The sequence below is a fragment of the Psittacula echo genome, assembly GCF_963264785.1.
Source record: "Psittacula echo genome assembly, chromosome: 15".
NCBI lineage: Eukaryota > Metazoa > Chordata > Aves > Psittaciformes > Psittacidae > Psittacula > Psittacula echo.
This window is the reverse complement of record NC_137751.1, coordinates 2,626,826-2,646,294: the sequence shown is the minus strand read 5'-3', so window position 1 is coordinate 2,646,294 and position 19,469 is coordinate 2,626,826. Positions and strand designations below refer to the sequence as shown.

The following is a 19,469-nucleotide window of genomic DNA, read 5'->3' as shown; positions in this document are numbered from 1 at the left end:
CATGGCTCTTGCAAAAGTGATATAGAAAGCTCACCCTAATTAAATCAAATAAGGTAATGGAGTGTAATTACTTAGAGGAGTGAACTACCTCAAAAGTGATTACACTTACTGTAGGTCAGGCAACTCTGATATGTCATTTATGCCTTGAGAAGCTTATTAACTTCCTTAGGTTTCATCAGCTCAGATAATAGTGAGACACACAGGAGCAAATCACTTGCTGAACCAAAGTTACAGGCTGTTCTCTGTTCGGATTAACTCTGGTTATGCCCAGACCTGATACACAGGTCTCCAGCAAAAACAGCTACTGGAGTGATAGTTAAATTCCTAACTTCCCCAGCTACACATTTCGGTATTGGTCATGTGGCAATTGGCACCATTCAAAGGAATTCTGTGGAATTTGTGGGGTAAGATCACATCTTTGTGTTATTATGTCCATTTTTACTGTCATCCTGAAGTAATTTTCCCTGGTAATGGGGACATGTTGATATCCCTTCTTATACTGTAAAACAAGGCTGAGGTAGTGCACTATATGAAGTTTTGAGCTGCATCTATCTATCCTGGTTTTCCAATAAAATGACCTAATTAAGCTGTTAGTCTGAAATGGAAATCATAATTTTGATATTGATCAGAAACTGATTTGGGGGAGGATTTTGGTTAAAATAACATGTCTGCTTGCTTTTTGCCAGGCGCTGTATGACCATACCTAAACAATGTCTGTACCACGTGGAGCTGTCCATGCAAAATGGATAGTAGGGAAAGTAATAGGAACCAAAATGCAGAAAACTGCCAAAGTGAGAGTGACAAGGCTTGTGCTAGATCCGTACTTGCTAAAGGTAAAAGCTGGTTAACAACTTGTCTTGCATGGTAATTTTTGTTCTGTCTGGAGGCATGTTTCATTGATTTGGCTCAGGATTTTTGATAGCTCTTTACAAGGCAAACTCCTTAAGGAACATGCCTAATGATTGTCAGTTGTGAGGGTGACTGCAAAGGGTGACAAGCAGTGTGTTGTTAGGGCACTTCCTTACAAATTACCTGCTAAATGTGTTTCTTTGAAGAGCTTTGTTAATGCACTTCATTTGATCTCAGTTGAGAAGGTAAGTTTTTGTTGTTTCACACTTTGATTTAATTTTTCATATTGGAGTATGCTTTGATTTGGAAAGTTGACATTAGTCACTTTTACAGTGAATTTTGTAGCAGTTTTCCTTGTATGCATCATTGTAGGCATAGCTAGTATTTGAATCTATACCGTGATGTGTATACGAGCTTTGTGTTTATCACTTCTTGCTAATGCGTTTCAAACAGGGAGGTTAAAATTATTATTTTCTCCATTTTTAGATACAGAAGCCTTGATACCTGTGGGTGGAATAAGTTGCCTTTGCTGACCAGAAGGTTATGGGTAGAGTCAAGATTAGATAATCAGCCCACTACTTTTTGCAGCAGAAGAACCTGTTAATTTCTTTCTTAAAAGAAAGGTTCTGAATTCTGCCACTCCACTAAGAATAAATACTGAATTTTTATATGAAAGAAAACTTAACTGAGCAAGAAAACTCAAATGACAAACATCAGAATACTGATTTCAGGACTGGTGAACTTAAAACATAGTAGGACGAATAAAAATTAACATCAGTTCTTGAATCATGGACTGCACAGGGAAGTCATTCAGCTTGGAAGAGCCAAGGCAACTGTCTTGCTGAAGCAATGCTGGTGTGAAGCATCCTAAGGAGGGGAAGAATTAACACAGCAGAACAAGAGAGCATCTAATTTTAAACACTATATAAAGCTTTACTCCTCAGTGAAATTTAGTTTGTTCTATATTAACTATATATTTGCCAATTGCTTAATTTTAAAATCTAATGCCACTGTTTCTTTTTTTCCTTCTACAGTTCTTTAACAAACGAAAAACCTATTTTGCCCATGATCCGTTGCAGCAGTGTGTTGTTGGAGACATTGTTCTTCTGAAGGCTTTGCCTGAGCGAAGGAGCAAACACGTGAAACATGAACTGGCTGAAATTGTTTTCAAGGTTGGAAAAGTCATAGATCCAATAACAGGGAAACCCTGTGCAGGAACGAGATTCCTTGAAAATCTGTCAGATTCAGAAAATCTGACAGAGGCAGATACTACGTATCTCAGTGAAAAACTTCAGGAACTTAAAGTTTGCTCAACAGACAAATAGGGGGGAAATATTTAAACAGAGAGCCCTGCTGTTGTATGTTACATGTTTCAGTGAGATCTGTAGTCCAAATAAATAGTAAATGTAGTTGCTTATAAGAAGAGATGTTACAGATAGGCACCTCAGATCTTTAAATTAAAATACAGAGAAAACATGAGTTTAGTGTTAACACTTCATTTTGCTGCATGTAGTTTTGCCCCAAGCCTTGACAGTTCTAAAAGCCAACTGCTCACCTGAAATGACTCTTCTGTATGGAGAAAGACAAGCATATAACTGTATAATTTTTAGGTTTGGTGGGAGGGTTATATTATTTGAGTATTCTGTATTTCAGACAGTCTTTTGTGGTTTCTGGGATTACTTAAGGTAATGCTATTAAAGCTTTTAAAAGGAAGTGTAGAATTTTAAAACCAGCTACCTGCATGTGTCCTCATTTCCTCTTACAGTTGCTCATACCACATTGCAGTATCTTCTGACTTCCAAAATCTCTCAAAAACACTGTCACTTGCCTTTATAATGGCAGTGAGAATAAAAACTTTGGGTAGCTTAGCATGCTTGCCTTTATAACATGTCCAAAGGAAATATTTAGTTGTGGGAGAGATGGGTCTCTTATTGCTGCCAGCAGGAAATAGAAGCTGATGGGAATACAAAGCCAAAAAAGCAGATGTAAAGATGCCAGAAAAGCTAATTAAAACAACACATTTTGGGAGAGGTACAGGTGCTGAATTGTTGCATACTTTAATATAAAACTAGAAGGCCTTAGCAGTTAATGATTAAAGATAACTTTATCCCGCTACAGTTCAGGGAGTCTTGTGTCCTGTCTTCCAGGACATAACGCAAACGAAGAGCGTATGGCTGTTCCAGCCCCTTTGTGTTGCCAACTCTGTTCAGGTCTAAAGGGGCATCTGCCTCAAAATGCAGCACTGTGGGGACAGCATTCCATGTCCCTGTATGGAGGGGAGAGTGATATATCAAAGCTATGAGAAAGCCTTTTTGAAGCATCTGGCTGTGGAATTGGTCTTTGTTTAAGATCAGAAGCTAAATAAGGTTTATCTGAACAGACTTCCTCTGACCTAAAATACCTTTCTTTAAGAAACTGAGCCATATTATGCTGGTAGTTGTGTTCTCTTTTATTATTTGCCCTTCAGTTTCCTTCACCTGTACGAAATCAGTTTCAGCTGCCTGCGGTTTGCTGCCAAAGTTCAGTTGAACTCAGCAAATTATCTGGGCCAGGAAGAAGGAGAAACTTGCATTTTCTTCAGTGCTTCAAACCAAAAAGTCCAACTCTTTGAATGCTGGTCCTCAAGTCCTGTCCCAGGATGACAAGGCACTACAAATTGAGTAAATCAATAATGTGAACATAGTCTCTGACTTTGAAGAAGTGTCTTAAACATATGGCTGTAGGTTATTCTTGTTGGTATGTATGTTGAAGTGGTTTAGGTTGATGAAAATGACTGCTGGCTCATTAAGGTTCTTGTGGAAGTGGAAAGAAATCTGGGCTCTGACTTCAGCTCGAGCGAATGTAAAATGTGAAACTCCATCCCTAGCAGAGATTGAGAGAAATGTGACCCAGGCTGGAGCACAGCCCTAGGCTGTGGGAAATACACTGAAGTTGTATCTGAGCGGGCAGTAAAGGCACTTAACCCTCAGAACTTGGGATGTGACTGTTCTAATAGCTAGATGTATAATGCTTGTAAGAAATAGAAATAGTTTCCTGTTTGGTTTATGAGTTACATCTACGTATAATTGGGGAAGTAAATCTTTCCCTGTATCTCCTGTGATTTTTCTTGATTAGCTGTTGAAATATCACTCTTTTGTTTGAAGATTGCTCAATCACAGAAGCTTGCATGTGGTTTCCAGTTTACAGGTGGGCTCTCGGAGGGCTGCTGTAGAGCTCAACGTGTGGTTAAATGTACTTAGCCTTAACTTGTTTTTTAAAAGAATGATGGCAACTGTAGGTTAAACTGGCTTTTAAAGTCACCACAAGTATTGTATTTCACTGATGTTAAAGCACATCACATGTGCTTCTGACTGCTCATAATAGAAACAGTGATGTGATTGATGTGGGTGCTCTGCAGAAGGCAAGGTTTGCTCATTAACTTTTCGGTGTGTATTGGCTAGTTGCTTTTAGAACTGACCTTTAACTATTAGCCTAATTACAAGTTTATATTTAAAGCTATTTAAAGGTTTGATGCTGGTACCAATTTACACACCACCAATTTAACCAGATGAAACACGGCTGTAGCTGAGCACAGGGCAAAGACAACACTTCAGCTGCACCCGGGTGAAAGACGCGTCTGGTGAATAACAAACAAGCGTTTACACATAATTCTAAACCCGTTTTTTGACGGTTTTTGGGATGCATCCCACCGCGGGATCCTGCCCTGGGGCGGTCCGCGCATGCGCACAAGCGGGTGGTGCGCCCCTCGCGTCCGGCGGCTGCGCTGCAGCACCCAGACCCCCAAACCTACCCCCCCGCCTCCCCCGGCGCAGGAGGGAGGCGGCCGGAGCAAGATGGCGGCGCGAGTGCTGTTGCGGCGGAGCCTGGCGGGAGCCAGCGCCGTGCCTTGCCTCCCGCCCAGCGGCGGCCTGGCCCTCAGGTGAGCCTGAGGGGGTGAGGCGGGCGGGAGCGGGCCGCCGAGGGAGGATGGAGACGGAGCTGACACCGCCCGCGCCTCCCCTCGCCCCGCCGCGTAGCCTGCCCCCCACCCCCTTTCCCGACTGGAAATGGCGCCCCGCTCGCCAGAGCAGCTGAGGAGCCGGGCCCGCGGCCCTCCCGTGGGGCGGGGAGTGCGATCTGCTGGGGGTGTCCTTCAAGGTCATGGGCCCCAGGGCCAGCCCCTTCCCCTCCCTCCTCCCAAGTCCGCCCCTGCCCCGCCCCACCTGTGCCCCGAGTCCGGACTGCACCGACAGCGCGCCCCTGCAATGGAGGGGGGGCACCCTGCGGCCGCGTATCGCCGGGTGTGGGGGTCCATAGCACCCCGCACAGATGTGTTCCTAATGCTCAGGTGTATGGATACTCTGCACCCAACATCCCTCCAGGGTCAAGGTGTGCATCCCAGCTTCAGAAAGCAACAGGGTGCGTGGGCACCCTGCATCTCATGTCCTCTGGTGTTGGGGTGCATGGCCACACGCAACAACAAAACCCCTTGGTGTTGGCATGCACAGCTTCTCCACATGGTGCCAGGCTGCACCCCTGCCCAGCGGCCATGTTTTCCCCCAGTGTCAGGGTGCATGGCACCAGCATCTTCTTGCCTTGACCGTGCACAGTTACACAAGGACTTATGCATGTGTGTGTACCCCTTGGGTGTGAGGGAACATGTGTTCATCCTTCCCATAGGAGCTGGGATGTGTGCAGGTGCATGCACCCTGCAGGTGCCAGGGCACACACGCAGACACATCATCACGTTTGGGGTGCAGATACTTGCGTGCCCACGTGTCTGATGTGTGCAGGGTCAGACACATGCACACCTCCTGGGTGGCAAGGGTACACCCAGAGCTCTCAGGGCACAGATGTGTACACATGTTGGGTGTAGGATGCAGACACACATGCTCCCTGCGCGATGGAGGCAGAAGCGCCAAAGCTGGGATGGATCTACACACATTTTCCCTCCCTGCTGCCTCAAACCTCAGTATGGGCAGCAGCCCCTGTGCAAGGCTAAAGGCATCACTGCAAGCAGCTGTTTAAAACAAGAACGGGGAGAGTTGTGGAGTGTGTATGTGGCGAGGTGTTATGTGCGTGTTTTAGTTTCAAATAAACTTTGTTTGGACCACAGATCAAAACCTGCCAATTACAGACAAGTTGTTTTTCTCTTACAGGCAGACATGGGTTATTACAAAATCTAAGCATTTCTTCAGATACTTCCCACCCAGTTTGTGCTAAAGCAGAAGCTAAGTGAAATAGAGTTGTTTTCACCATTGTTTTTAATCTAAGCAAGCTCTTCAGCATTACCCTTTTGTGTTCACAGCCCCAAATCTTTGTGGCAAGAAAGCTAAGCCCATAGTTGATATTTGTAGGGTAAGAACATGTTAGCAAGCCAAGCAGTGCCTTTAATCAGTATTGTTCCCAGAAAGTAAAACAACTGTGAAGTGTGATGGTAATTCCATACACATTCTGTGTGTATATTCACATTTTCGTTAGTGGTATTCGGGTTTTGGAAAACAATTTGATTCTATTATCTGTTTATTTGGTACAGGTATTATAATATTGTAGGGCATAATGTTATGTTGATTAAAAGTAGATCTTTTGGATGATGGATTAGTTTTGAACTCATTTGTGGTTGATGCTTACAACTGTCAGTCCAGTTGCTAATCCTGGGTACAGGCTGCCCACACAAGTGAATCAGCAATCAGTGCAGGACTTCTTGATTTGTGGGTGTCTAGAAGGAGGCCAGTAGTGTAGGACTTCTCTAAGGATATGCATTAAAAATAGAGCCCCAGCATCTCAGGTTGGGTGCAGTGAATATTTCATAAATATAATAAACTGAATAAATTTATATGTATGTATAAAAATAGCATTCTTTATTGTAAATAAAGTGTATATTTAGGTGGATAGTTATGATTTGTTAGTCCTTGTTCATCAGGAACTTTACAGTTGCTAGGTGAAAGATTTTACATACATGTAAAGTATTACTCGCTTCATTGTATTGAAATTAAATATACCTCCAGATTTAGGTTCAGTTGGACATCCAAGACATGAAACTCTCCCAGTTTCAGTATTATCCCCATAACTCCAGCTTATTCTTGCTGCTGCTGAAGGTGATTATTTGTCTCTTTCATCCTCAAAGGTTGCTGAAAACAATAATCCTCATAGAAGAGCATTCTAAATCTTAGTGTGCTAATTCTGTTTAATCAAGGGTAGGAAATGGTGATAATTTACAGATCCGAGTTGGGAAAAACCAGACACTGCAGGATTGGGATTGGGTTCTGTCTCCGAGAGCCCTGTTTGCTGTCCAGTGAGCACTAATGCTTACTGTAAGGAAGATTGCTAAACCAACCTGGGTTTATTGGGTAGGGTTTGCCCCGCATCATCTGGGGCAGCTTGTGTTCCTGTGACACCTGTGACAACACTACTGCAGACAACAGCCTTATCGTGGAATGCCCTTTTAAATGCTTGTACTCGGGAATAGCTACTCAGCTTTCAGCACAGTAACATGTTTGTGTGTTTGCCTAGGGCCAAAGAAGGCACCCTTTTCAGTAAGTGCACCAATAAGGTATCTACCCATTATTTCTTAACATTGAAGGTCAGCTCAGCTGGAGTTGTTCTGGTTGTCACTGTTTCTCTGCTATGAAATAGCTTGTTTCCTCCTTCCTGCTCCCACAGGGTGAACCACTTCTTTATGTTCTTTTCAGACACTGAGACTAAAAGGTTGATTGTTGAAAAACAGGGCTATTGTGAGCTACTCCTATATCATACAGACAAGCACGTTCATGAAGGTATTTTTCCTAAAGGAAGTTGAGATTTTATTTCCCTATATTTTACACCCCCCTTGAATGATTGTCACAAGCTTTTGCTATCTGGAAGACAGCTTTATAGCTGAAGATTGAATTGATAGCTACCTTCGGGAGCTATTAGTAATTAACAGTGAAAAGTTGACTTCTGAGGTGGGAAAAGGTTTAAATTTCCAGCTGCGGTGCTACGTTTTTAGTATGTCAGAGAAATATTACAGTATTTCAGGAGAAACCCCATATCCAAAAGAGGCAAATTGAAGGAGGTGCTTTTTATGGAAAGCAGAGAAGGCATTTGAGCTTGGGGTCCTCTGTCATACATTGTAGAGAAGCAGTTGAATACATCAGCTTCTTGTCCTTCTGCACACAAGTTGTGGTGAATGAGGGTTTTTCTGTCAGCTGGAAAAAAGCATAATTCCTTTAATACATCATTTAAAAAAAACACAGTTAATGGTAATGTTTTGTGTACTGTGATGTGAGGAGAAGTGGTGCTATTTTGGAAGTGAATAGAAACTGCATAAAGTGTACATAGAAAAAGAGTGAAATTTTGTTTCAAAGAACAGGAAATCATGGATGTTGCACAAAGAATGGGATGTGTACCCCTACATAGTACACTTGCCAGGATTTGGAATTGGAATATTTGCAGGCTGTTTCCTGCCACTTGTAATTTTTCCCAAATTAAACTTGCATTATATTGTTTGTCTTGAAAGATGTGCTATTCAGCTTTTCATTTTTGGAGCTATGTTTAAGGAACATATGGCAGTTACTTTCCCATTTACGCTGTATGCATTCTCCCTTATGCACACTGTCTTTTTGCTCTTTTTCACTCTTGTCTGTGTACATCAGAAGAGACCCAGCCTTCTTGAGTAAAGACATGGGATTAAAAAGAAGATGAATAGGCAGCAAAAGCAGCCATCCACCCATTCCCCGCCATGCACACAAAGAATAAATGTGGATGGTGTATGGTTAACTGTTTGGCTCTTCATCTACTAAAATGGTGTGTGAAAGGGTGAATCTCAGTGGGGAAAGAACTGCCCTTACCTTTATAGCAAGTGGCTCCATGGCAAGTTTTAGTAACAGATGTATGTAACTGTGTGTTATGATCCTATTTGCATTGAACTTGATTGTGGGCATTTTCAGGACACGCTCAGTGACAGTCTCATGTACTTGTTAACATGTAGGGGGCTGGCATCTTCAGCTAGCAGACCTCGTGAAGACAGTTGGTTAAAGTCGCTATTTGTTCGCAAAGTCGATCCAAGGAAAGATGCTCACTCCAACCTTCTAGCCAAAAGAGAGACCAGCAGTCTGTATAAACTACAGAGTGAGTGATACCTTTATATTTCCTATTCCCATTTCTTCATTCTGTTCCTGCATTTCTCACGTAATGTTGTTGTTTCAGTTCACAATGTAAAACCAGAATATCTAGACGCCTACAACAAGCTTTGGTAAGTGTGTGTGTTACGTTTTCATGGTTTAGACATGTTGATTTGATCATAAACTGTATTGGCAAATATAATTATTTAGAGGGGAGGTGGAAGAATTCTGCTTTTACTTTCAGGGTTTGGGGTTAAATAGATCATATTTTTCTTGGAGAGAAATGGCAATAGATACTTTACTCATTTCACCCCCTACCTTCCCTCTTAGAGGTATCATTTTCCTAAGCTGTAATTTAGGATGATGCCTGTTGTGAACACATTGGTGACATTTGTTGGAACAGCTCTGCCCCTTCCCTTAGTTGTCTTACAGTTGCTGGTCCATGCAGGTAGATCCTGGTATGTTAGGATGTCCCACTCCAGCTGCCATGTAGGAATGTGTCGAGAGTGATTGTCTGCATACAGGAAGGAAAGGCAGAGGTCAGTGATAAGTAAAACTACATGCTAGTATGAAACTGAAGTATAACTTTGAGGAGATTTTAAAAACCCAGGGGCTGACTTTTCCTCAGCTCATCTATGTCCTTTTATAAAAGTAATGTTGCTGAGATCTGCTCCTAAAGAGCTATGCAAATCCTTGAACAGGATCTTGGCATTGGGGTCATATCTTCAAAGGGAGCAGTGGCTTTTCCAGAAAGTTACAGCTTTATAAAATGTATGAATTAGTAAAATTTTAAATTTACTATTTCAAGGATGAAATTGCAGAAATCTTGGTCCTGTTCTGTTTTTATAACCACTGCTCTGGAGCCAGCACAACTGCCTGTTCAAGAGCTGTGTGTTTAGATTTGGAAATGCAGTGAGCCTCATTTCAAAACAGCAGTGCTGTGTCACTGACAGTGATCATCTTGCCAGTTAGACAAAATATACTTACCGTAATGATACCCTACTGCAACCAGTGTTTTTAAGTGTGCTATATCAGTGAGAACACCATCTGGGCTGGAGGGTGGGAAAGAAGTTCACAACTCCTAGTTTACATCCTTTACTCTATTACTGGTTGGCTGAACTAGCCTTTGGCTAGATAACCCAAAACTCTTTTCCTTCCTATACAAACATAGAAATCCCCTAGAATAACACTCAGTCATAAGGTATATTTAGTTTTTTTGTTTAAAAACGAAATACAGAGAGAAGCAAAATTAGCATTCAGCCAGCTTTCTGTTTAAAAGCTTTATATAAACATGTCCAGTCATACAAGATGGAACCATCTCTCTGCATTATCTCATGAGCTACCTAAATATTGAGTGAAAGCAAAGGCTTTTATTTTCAAGGAAAGAGACAGTAGCAAAGAAGGAAATTACTGACAGCAATCAAATGAAGTACGTGTGGTTAGATTTATCCTAATCCAGAGCAAATGTAAGTATTCCGGGGAAGGAGAAAAGAATAGAGGAATAAAAAACCCAAAAAAAAAGCCTCTCTGAACTCCCCTCCCTCCTTTCACTAAATAAAAGATGAACAGATTAATTCTTTATAGCACATCAGAATACTGATTGGTCATTATGTATTAATAAAGAAATAATGTAATGAAGACAGTTATGAGAGAACTTAATGAATGACTGTTGGTAAGGACCCCTCCAGAAGAATTAAGAACAGTTATTTTTAAAAAGGAAAAAGATGGCATCTTTTTTTTAAGGTTTTAAGGTATTATGTGGTGGGTTTTTTCTATAATTTGCAACAAAATACATTTTAGGGTTATTGTAGTAGTCTAACATTGCTGTTGAAAGCTGCCTTTTTAGAACCTCACTATGCTTTGCAAAAATGAACCAATGGTGAAACAGCCTTGGAGAGTCATTCTATCTTACGTTACAATGTGTAGTCAAAAATGGTGAGGTACAAATTGATACAAGAGTTTCTCAAAGTTGTCTAGAAAGTCAGTGCCAAAATCAAGAGGAAAACTCCTATCTAATACTCTCAGCCCAAGGCCAGCCTTTTATTTGCTGTTGTGCAGACTCATTGCCTATGAGCCAAACTGAGTACAAGGGGTAATTATTCAGGGGAAAATAGGAAAAGGTGAAGTTCAACCAGGCTAATTGCCTTATTCGTCAAAGTACAGTGCTAGGAAAGCTGTCTTCAATGAGTCAGCAATCAGTGAAACTTCTCCTGAAGCTAATGTAGGCCACTTTTACAGTTTGAAAAAGCCATTAGGAATACTGGCAATAGTCAAACAGAAATGTTGGGTTGGGCGTATTTTGAAGGCAGTTTCACTGGATGCTTCAATGGGTAAGTTACCTCAAATGAAAACCACTTTCTGAAATGGCAGAAAGGAATAAGGCGGTATACTGTGAAGTACAGTAATCATTTGATCTGTCAAAATACTTGGTTTTATTCATTCACCTCCACAGTTAATAGCATTGGAACTGATACAGAAGACTGTCCTTTGCTATTTTTGTGTGTTCTACCTCCCTTGATAAAGGAAAGCTTGTCCCAGAGCATATCACCCATGTAGTTAATCTGTGTTTTCTGTAAGTGAGATATCCTGATATTTATTTTCCTAATGTGTTGGATAGCCTTTTAGGTGACAGACATAATGTATTGCATCAAAAGAATTCTACTATGCTGTGTATGTGTCATACAGTCTTAAGAAATGGTAACATTTCCCTTAATTTTCCATAGTGTTGTAGCTACCTTTCCCCTGTGTAGCAGATCTTTGTATTTCAGCTTTCTCTTCTGAAAAGTAGAGCTTATGAATTTTCATACCATAATGATAAACGTGTGGTGATTTGTTATACATATCAACTGTAGCCTCCCTGAAGGAAATGCAATATAGTGTCTGTATTCCTTGTTTTCAAGTCAAGAGGTGCTGCCAAAGATTCATGAAGAAAAACACTACCCATGTGCACTGGTGGGGACTTGGAACACGTGGTACGGAGAGCAAGATCAGGCTGGTAGGAGATAGAAGTACAACAGAATGTAAAACCATACAAGTGAAACGTGTGCTTGGCAGGTTTCTTCTCTTTAAATCATCTCTGTTGACAGTGAACCTTTAGCAATGTATACAGCGAGGGTGTGTGTGCGTCAGTTATCAATAGTCATATTAACATTTACAGTGCTTGCTTTTTGTCTTGTTGAATTTGACAGTAAAGCATTAATTCCTAAAATTTGTCCTATTGATAATACACTTTCATGTTTTCCAGGCGGTACATTAACAGATCTGGGAAATGCTTGTGAAATGTGGTCCTCTAATATGTTGTGGGCACAGATCATGTTCCTGAATATTTAGGGTAAAGGCAAAAGCTTACAAAGACAGAGTTTATCATGCACTGGCCAGCATGAAAAGCTTTACTCAGACTTTCATACTGTAATTGCTGTATGATAACGAAGTACAAATCATTCATGTCATCTGAAAAAGAAATGATTGGATTGTAAACTCAACCATAAGCTAGGCCTTTACTGGTGGAAAGTAAGAATATTTCTGTTCATGCTCGTAGAAGGATACTGCCTAACTGTGCAGATTGAAAGTATGTTGGAACTAGAAATGACTGAAGAGCTGCTACAGAGGTAAATACAGAGTCTAGTGTAAAGAGAAAACCTGAAAAATTCCCTAGACTCTTGGAAATCGAAGGAATGGGAAGCCACGGAGTGGTGTACTGATATTTGTTACCTAGTTTGTTATGTAGCTCCATTGTTAGAGCTATGCTAATATCAATGTAATTGCTTCGTTATTAAAACTACATTGAACAACACATGAATTTGTCGTGCATTCACAGCATATTGCAATATTGACACTGAACAAATGCAAAGAAGTAGCAGTAGATAAACCAAGCAATGTCTGAGAAACAAGTCTTAAAGTTGGGGGGAAATTGAGGAATGAAGACAGTTGAAATAAGAATATTTTAGCCAAGTCTCATTTGTTGCTTTTGTAACATATTAACACTGACTGTATCTGTAGTTGCATCCATAGCTTGCCTTGAAAATGTTATTGCAGCAGTTCTAGCGGTGTAATGAAGCAGAGTATTGGGTTTTGACTTGTTCAGTATTTGTGCCCAGGCTATGTTAATATTAGGTGGATAAATCAAATTTACCCTGGGGATAAGACAGCAGAAGCAGACGCACTGCATGAATCTGCTATCATAGTGAAGTGCCTTACATTAGTCTCCAGTTTGCTCTCCTGGAGAGAACAGGCACGGGACTGCTTTAGAGGAGAGAAAATAGCTTTTGTGACTCTTTGAGGTGAAATATTGTTGCCTTGCTATATTAAATGCTTGTAAATACATGTTGTTATAATTTATTAAAGACATCTATTATGATTTATTAAAGAGAGAATGCTTTGAAAAAACTTAAACGCGGATACCTGTTCTGAATATGTTTTTATGGGGAAGATCCTAGCAAATGTAACAATTCTGGCACGTTCAGATACCTTCTGCCTTTTTTAATGTAATGTTTACTTCAAAACCATCATTTGCATCATTTTTCATGTCCTACAGAAAGTGTATTGCTTTTTGTGCTTGAGTAATTTACTGAATTAACAAGTCTACCCCTTTGTTGCTCTGAGATGAAATTGGTATAAAGCACATTTTTGGACTTAAATTATCCTCTGAAATTGAGGATACTTGAAACTACAGTCACATAAAGTTATCCCAAAGCATGGCAACAAAAAGCCCTTTCAGAAATTGCCCTGTTATCTTCGGAGTAGACGGCAAAATTTGCCAAGAGAACCTTTCTCCAAAAGCAGATGATTCCATTACTCTTAAAATGCTCCCATTTCCCAAAGAAAGCATGTGTAGTGCTTTCTTTAATGCCATTTACTTTGAAACATGTTACCTGATTTCTGGGTTTTGTATAATTCTGTAGTATGAACAGCATTTTATACTGTGACGTTCCATAAGATTTAGCACAGGTCTGTGACATCCCTGAAAAAGCTTCCGTTTGTCTGTTTCAGTTCATCTATGGAGATACGAGGGAGGGTATCCAGCTCTCAATGAGGTCATGAATAAACTCCGTCAAAATAAGGTAAAATGTGTTCATTTTGTTACAATTGGTTATTTTACTCAGAAGAGAACAAATAATAGTCAAAGCAAGAAACTGCACATTTGGGTACCTGCTTTTACTTCAGTATCTCATCCCTTCCTGAAAGAAACCTCTTTGGAAAGGGGTCTGTTCTCATATTCAGGAATACTGAGGTTTAATGCCTGAATACTTTCTGAAACAAGTTCACTTAGTGCTGTGGAAACATACCAGTTGAAATCTTCAAATATGCCAGGGGAATTTAGATGCCTTTGCAATTTAAAGGATTTCCATGTCCCAGAATCCCAAGACAGCATTAAAAACCCCTATGCCACCACATGGTAGACTGCTTTTTGTTGTTGAAAAAGAACACACACATTGACAGTGATCTCATTGGTTTTTAGGAATTCACGGAGTTCCGCAAAGAAAGAGGTAACATGCTCCTGTCCCGCAAGAACCAGTTATTGTTGGAGTTTAGTTTCTGGAATGAACCTGTTCCCAGAGCGGGGCCTAATATTTATGAACTGAGATCCTATCAACTTAGAGTAAGTTTAATTGTTTTCTATTTTTTTTTAAGCACTATGCTGTTACAAAATGTTCAAAGCATGTTTATACAATATAGATGGAATACAGACCTCATCTTAGAAATGCGGTTCTTATCAAAGCTGGTGTCTGAGTTGGTCTCAAAGTGGGGGGTCCAAAATGAAGGCAGGCTCCAACAAGATACTAGTATCTGCAGGGCTGAAACCCCTGTTTTCATTTGAAGGAAACTTCAGGCAGAAAGAAGTAATACAGTAAGTAAACAGAGTAATTACAGATGATTATACTATGTTTATCACTCAAAGGAAGTGATTTTGTTAATACATAGTGTTTTCCATATGTAAATGTTGTGACAACTTTCCAAATATTCTAACTTTCTTTCAACTACAGTTTTAACAGTTTGTTTTGGTTTTTGTAGCCTGGAACAATGATTGAGTGGGGAAATTACTGGTAAGTGTCGCTTTAGCACTTGTTTTCTCCTATTTGGGAGATGTATGTTAAAAAATCATGGAGTGGAGGTGGCAGGATGGTACCAAAGCGTTTCAGTCACCCAGTTAATGGCCTGCTTCTGTACTTACACAACTTGTAGGACAGTTCTTTGACCCTTAATTTATCCTTCAAGGAAAGAAAGTGGAATTCTGTGTGCAAACAACACTGAGGGCTTTATAGATCAGCTTTCCTTCATATAACCCTTTTAGTTTGCTGTAATATAGCAGAAACCTTTTATTTTCATCAAAAAGCCTAGTGAAGGGTTGCAGTTGACTCCTTAAGACAATGTTGATCTTTCACAAACCACAAGAAGCTGACATACTTTTGGTTTAAATAGGGTAAATCTTTGCTCTTTTAATCTTCCAAAGTCCAGTTGCGTCTTGAAAAGCTGATGAGCAGCACATTTCCATTTTAATATCTAGGTTAAAAGCATTTGAGACAGCCTTCTGTTGACTATGTGCTTCTGATTTTGTCTTACTGAAAACCAGTGTAAGTTTTGTTCAGTTTGTATTCACTGTCCTTGCAATTCTAATGGTTGATAGAGACACCATTTCAAGTATTGTCAAGTAGTTTGACAAAGGTGAGGACTTGGATTTTCAGACATGTCATTGTAATTGATACAATTAATATCTATAGTGGTAGCCAATCTGTTTCAGAAGTTGCAGCAGGTTAATATTTAAGAGAAGTATTGATCTTATTTACACAACAAATCATGGAGTGTTACATAAGACAGCTGCATTCGAAGGTCTGTGTGAATTAAAGAGTTGTATTCCACTACCCCAAAATCTGTTTTAAATGAGGGTGATATGACTGAAACTCAGGGATTTTGTTTTAGAAGAACCTGCTATAACAATGGCATGCCACTTTCCACTGGTCGAGCAGTTACCTTTATACTGAATCTAACCTTGATGAAGGATTGATGCACAGGCTAGTAAAACCGTGGGCCTGCAATTTTAACTCTTTGTAACAAGATACTTAGGTATACTTTAAATGCTTAGTGCTGAGGAGCAGTGTATTGCAGAGGTTTTTCTTATTTTTAATTGTGGAAGTATACTGCAGATGCTGTTTAACACTTCACCTGCTTTCAATGCTGTTTTCCTTTTAGTTATCGCCTATTTCCTACCCAGATCTGCTGGTTTTAATGGCTGCTTTGCTCTTCTCTAGGGCTCGTGCAATTCGTTTCCGACAGGATAATAATGAAGCAGTTGGAGGGTTTTTCTCACAAATTGGACAGCTGTATATGGTTCATCACCTCTGGGGTAAATCTGTGTTCTCTGCTTTCATCTCACTGAATCAGCCCCCAACAGACTGTTGCCTTTGCCCAGGAGACAAGGCTTTTACAAAAGGCAAAGGAATATCTTTAAAGGCTGTTGGGATTGTTTTGTTTTACATTGACAGTGTTGATGTTTTTGTGTAGGTAACTTTATTCTTCAAACAAGCAAACAGAAGTGAATATTTCATGTTTCATTGTCTTTCCATCCACAGTTTCTCATGGCCCTTTCTTATTAGGGACTTACTTGTTTGCTTTCAATAACATAAGCACGACAAGCAATATCCTGCCATCTCTTCTCCATCACCATTCATGCTGCAGTCAGGTTTTTACAGTTTAGTTTCAAGCATCACATACACCACACCTACAAAAAGGAAAGTCAAGCATTTATTTACATTACTACATCAAGGTGTTTTGGCTTTCTCTGTGTGTCAGTCTCCACAAATGCTTTACCTGCTTCTGCCATTGTTTGAACTTGAAGAAACTCATCATCTAATATTTAGTTCAGAAGATACACAGTATTATCTTCACATCTCAACAATTCCAAGTATTACATTCCAGCATTAGAAATCTGACAGCACTCATGTAACCTCTTGCTTTATCTGTCTTACCTGTGTCTAAGGCATTCCCTCCTTTCCCCAGTTCTTTCTGTTTGCGTGACTTCGGGAGCGCTTCGTTTTTGTGGAGAAGAACTTCTGGCTTTATTCCTTCCCAGTGTTTGCAGCCTCCTACTTATGCACTAGAATACTTTTAAGGGAGCTATTCATGTGTAGAAAGAAAAAGAATTACTTCTAAGCTTTGTGCTTGTTGTTTTCCCTCACCAGCTTACAAAGATCTCCAAACCAGAGAAGATATAAGGAATGCTGCATGGCATAAACCAGGCTGGGATGAGCTAGTCTATTACACAGGTAACCTATTAACTTCACTGAAATGCTGGAGGTAGACTTTTGTGCATGCCATCATTTTTCTTCTCTAGTACATTGCACAGAGCTAAGTTTTGCATCTCTGGTGCTTGTGTCTGTTTGTGTCCAAAATGCAGGGAGCCACTAGTGAAATTTATATTGAATTATTCTTTATAGTATTTTATGCAGTACAGGAACCTTGTTAAATGCATTCCTTTGAGAAGGGAATTTCAGCTTTGGAACTAGAAGCCAGGAGATCTTTGAGATCAAAGATAGCTTTCATTACAAACCTCACCAAAGTATGCTCAGCACCACACATTTGGGTACCACAGGGTGCATTTCAAAGGAAGTATACCAGAAAAATGTAAGATAATTTTCATTATGGTGGAAAGGACTAGAACTGAAATGCTTCAGTTATAGGAATGTCAGTAGCTGCTGGTGACTTGGCATGCACTAGCTAGGAGAGTAACTTGAGGGTAACAATAGCAGTTCAAACTGAGTGTGCCGAGCTGCTCGTGATCTCTGTTAGTGACGTTAAACCCTGTCTCCCTTTTTTTTCAGTGCCCCTTATTCAGGAAATGGAGTCCAGAATCATGATACCATTGAAGATTTCTCCGCTTCAGTAAAGTCACTGATCTACTTGTGCCTACATAGATAAAGTGACAAGTATTTGTCTTAAATTAATTTATGGTATACATTGTATATCATAGTCTGAAATATAAAAGTACTGTATTGAGCTTATAAAAGAGACCTCTTTTCCTCAGAACCTAATGACTTTTTGCTCTTAGAATTGTACCAAGAAAGCAAGAAATACAGGACTGGACTTAAATCTTGGTTAATTGAAAACAAGTACAAAGACATACGTGAGTTCCTCTGTGAGACAGCTTCTCAGGTTAAGTATGGCGTACAGTATTTAATATCTTCTGTTACATAGACAATGCCCAGTGTTCAATAACAGCAACAGAGTTAAGTGTTACAGTTGTTGTGGCCTTTGTCTAGCGTTATGTGACTGCAGATTCTAAAAGCAAATGTGGAAGTTCTGGGATTTGAAGCTCTGAAGCCCTCAGGCAGCTCTGAAATACACCTTCAGTGTTCTAGCAGGCCTGAGTCAGTAAGCAGCCAATAGGCAGTCATGAACTGAGGATAGTACTGGCTGCCAGGTGATAGCTTATGGACAGAGAACAGGGCATTCTGTTTCGCCAGGGCTCTGAAGCCTGTTGACAATAACCACATCTTTGTGTAGATCTCTATACCCGCAATGAATCTTGTGGAGTGTAACCGACGGTTTTCAAAGAGATACTGACCAGGCGTAGTTGTCTGAGTGTTCTGCAGGGAATCAAGTTCAGTTAAACACATTTCTCTCTACAGCTAAGGTGGAAGTCTAGGAAAAGGGGTTTAATTTAATAAGCAATCATGACTTCAGACATTTGCTTGATCGGGTGTTTCACTAAGTGTACAGTAGGTACTTAACAAATCGATGTGTGAAACTGCCGCATGTTGAGTCAATAGGATTGGCATATAGCAGTGTTACCATTATGTCCAGTTCTATTTTGGTTTCACTTTTAGACTAGAATGTATCAACCCTTTTGGTGTCTGCAATGATGTGAACATCCTGTAAGTGAAAATAATATTCTCTCTTTCAAGTGGCTGCAAGAATCAGTGTAACTTACAGAATCTACAAATCAGTTACTCAATGTCCAGTTTGTACATTTCAGTGAGTTTTCAGGAAGAACATATCAGTCAATAAAATCCTTTTACTTTTCACATTTTACTGGCACCTTGTATGTATTGCACCACCCGTGTCTTCTCTCATCTTGCAGTAATTATGGAAAACGTGAATAATTGTGGAGAATATTACAGCTCAGTTAGCCGGTGTCACTTCTCTGGGGTAGGGACAGCATTTCCCAGTATCCTGCTCTCTTTCCCCAAAACAAATGTACAGGATCTCCATTATACATATTGTTTTGCTGAGGTTCTAGAGATCTTAAGTGCTGTGGTGTTAAATACAAAATACGTTTTCCTTTTGATTTGTTTCCACAAATTATACTTCATATTTCAGGTTTGATTTCTTTTGTATTCCCATGTGAGTTACTCCTTTGCTTGAATTTCATCTTGTACAAAGTCAGTATTTGATGTGATTCTTGGCTGTTTTCAGATTTTCCTCCTGCTGCCAACTGATGATGGGATTTTACTGAGTAAAATGCTGTACTAAATTAGCTTCAAGTTCTCAGCTTGGCTTACACATGGGCCATGTACATCAAGGCAGCTGTTCCCTCTTGTAAAT

At 40.2% G+C, this 19,469-nt stretch overlaps 2 protein-coding genes across 3 annotated transcripts; both read left to right on the top strand.

The window, feature by feature from the left end:
- The first annotated feature begins 692 nt into the window (after positions 1-692).
- On the top strand, positions 693-2,562 carry MRPS17 (mitochondrial ribosomal protein S17). Its single transcript, XM_080630306.1, has 2 exons — positions 693-833; positions 1,884-2,562. Exons 1-2 carry the CDS (start codon positions 711-713, stop codon positions 2,172-2,174), a joined length of 414 nt encoding a protein of 137 aa, XP_080486432.1. The 5' UTR covers positions 693-710; the 3' UTR covers positions 2,175-2,562.
- Positions 1,940-18,841, top strand: NIPSNAP2 (nipsnap homolog 2). 2 transcript variants are annotated; one of them, XM_080630305.1, is made up of 10 exons: positions 1,940-2,021; positions 8,798-8,937; positions 9,016-9,061; positions 11,831-11,925; positions 13,920-13,990; positions 14,389-14,529; positions 14,943-14,974; positions 16,178-16,272; positions 17,108-17,191; positions 17,747-18,841. In XM_080630305.1, the coding sequence occupies exons 1-10, from the start codon at positions 1,996-1,998 to the stop codon at positions 17,809-17,811; spliced, it is 795 nt and encodes a 264-aa protein (XP_080486431.1). In that variant the 5' UTR covers positions 1,940-1,995; the 3' UTR covers positions 17,812-18,841. The 2 variants fall into 2 exon arrangements, with proteins under 2 accessions (XP_080486431.1, XP_080486430.1); XM_080630304.1 differs by lacking the exon at positions 1,940-2,021 and adding an exon at positions 4,671-4,768.
- Positions 18,842-19,469: the final 628 nt, after the last annotated feature.

What these genes read in the sequence shown, in the direction of transcription:
- MRPS17 (XM_080630306.1), top strand. Translation starts at nt 711, where the DNA reads ATGTCTGTACCACGTGGAGCTGTCCATGCAAAATGGATAGTAGGGAAA. An exon ending in TAGATCCGTACTTGCTAAAG is followed by an intron (nt 834 to 1,883) that starts GTAAAAGCTGGT and finishes TTCCTTCTACAG; the next exon opens with TTCTTTAACAAACGAAAAAC.
- NIPSNAP2 (XM_080630304.1), top strand. Translation starts at nt 4,683, where the DNA reads ATGGCGGCGCGAGTGCTGTTGCGGCGGAGCCTGGCGGGAGCCAGCGCC. An exon ending in CGGAGAGCAAGATCAGGCTG is followed by an intron (nt 11,926 to 13,919) that starts GTAGGAGATAGA and finishes TGTCTGTTTCAG; the next exon opens with TTCATCTATGGAGATACGAG. An exon ending in TGAGATCCTATCAACTTAGA is followed by an intron (nt 14,530 to 14,942) that starts GTAAGTTTAATT and finishes TGGTTTTTGTAG; the next exon opens with CCTGGAACAATGATTGAGTG.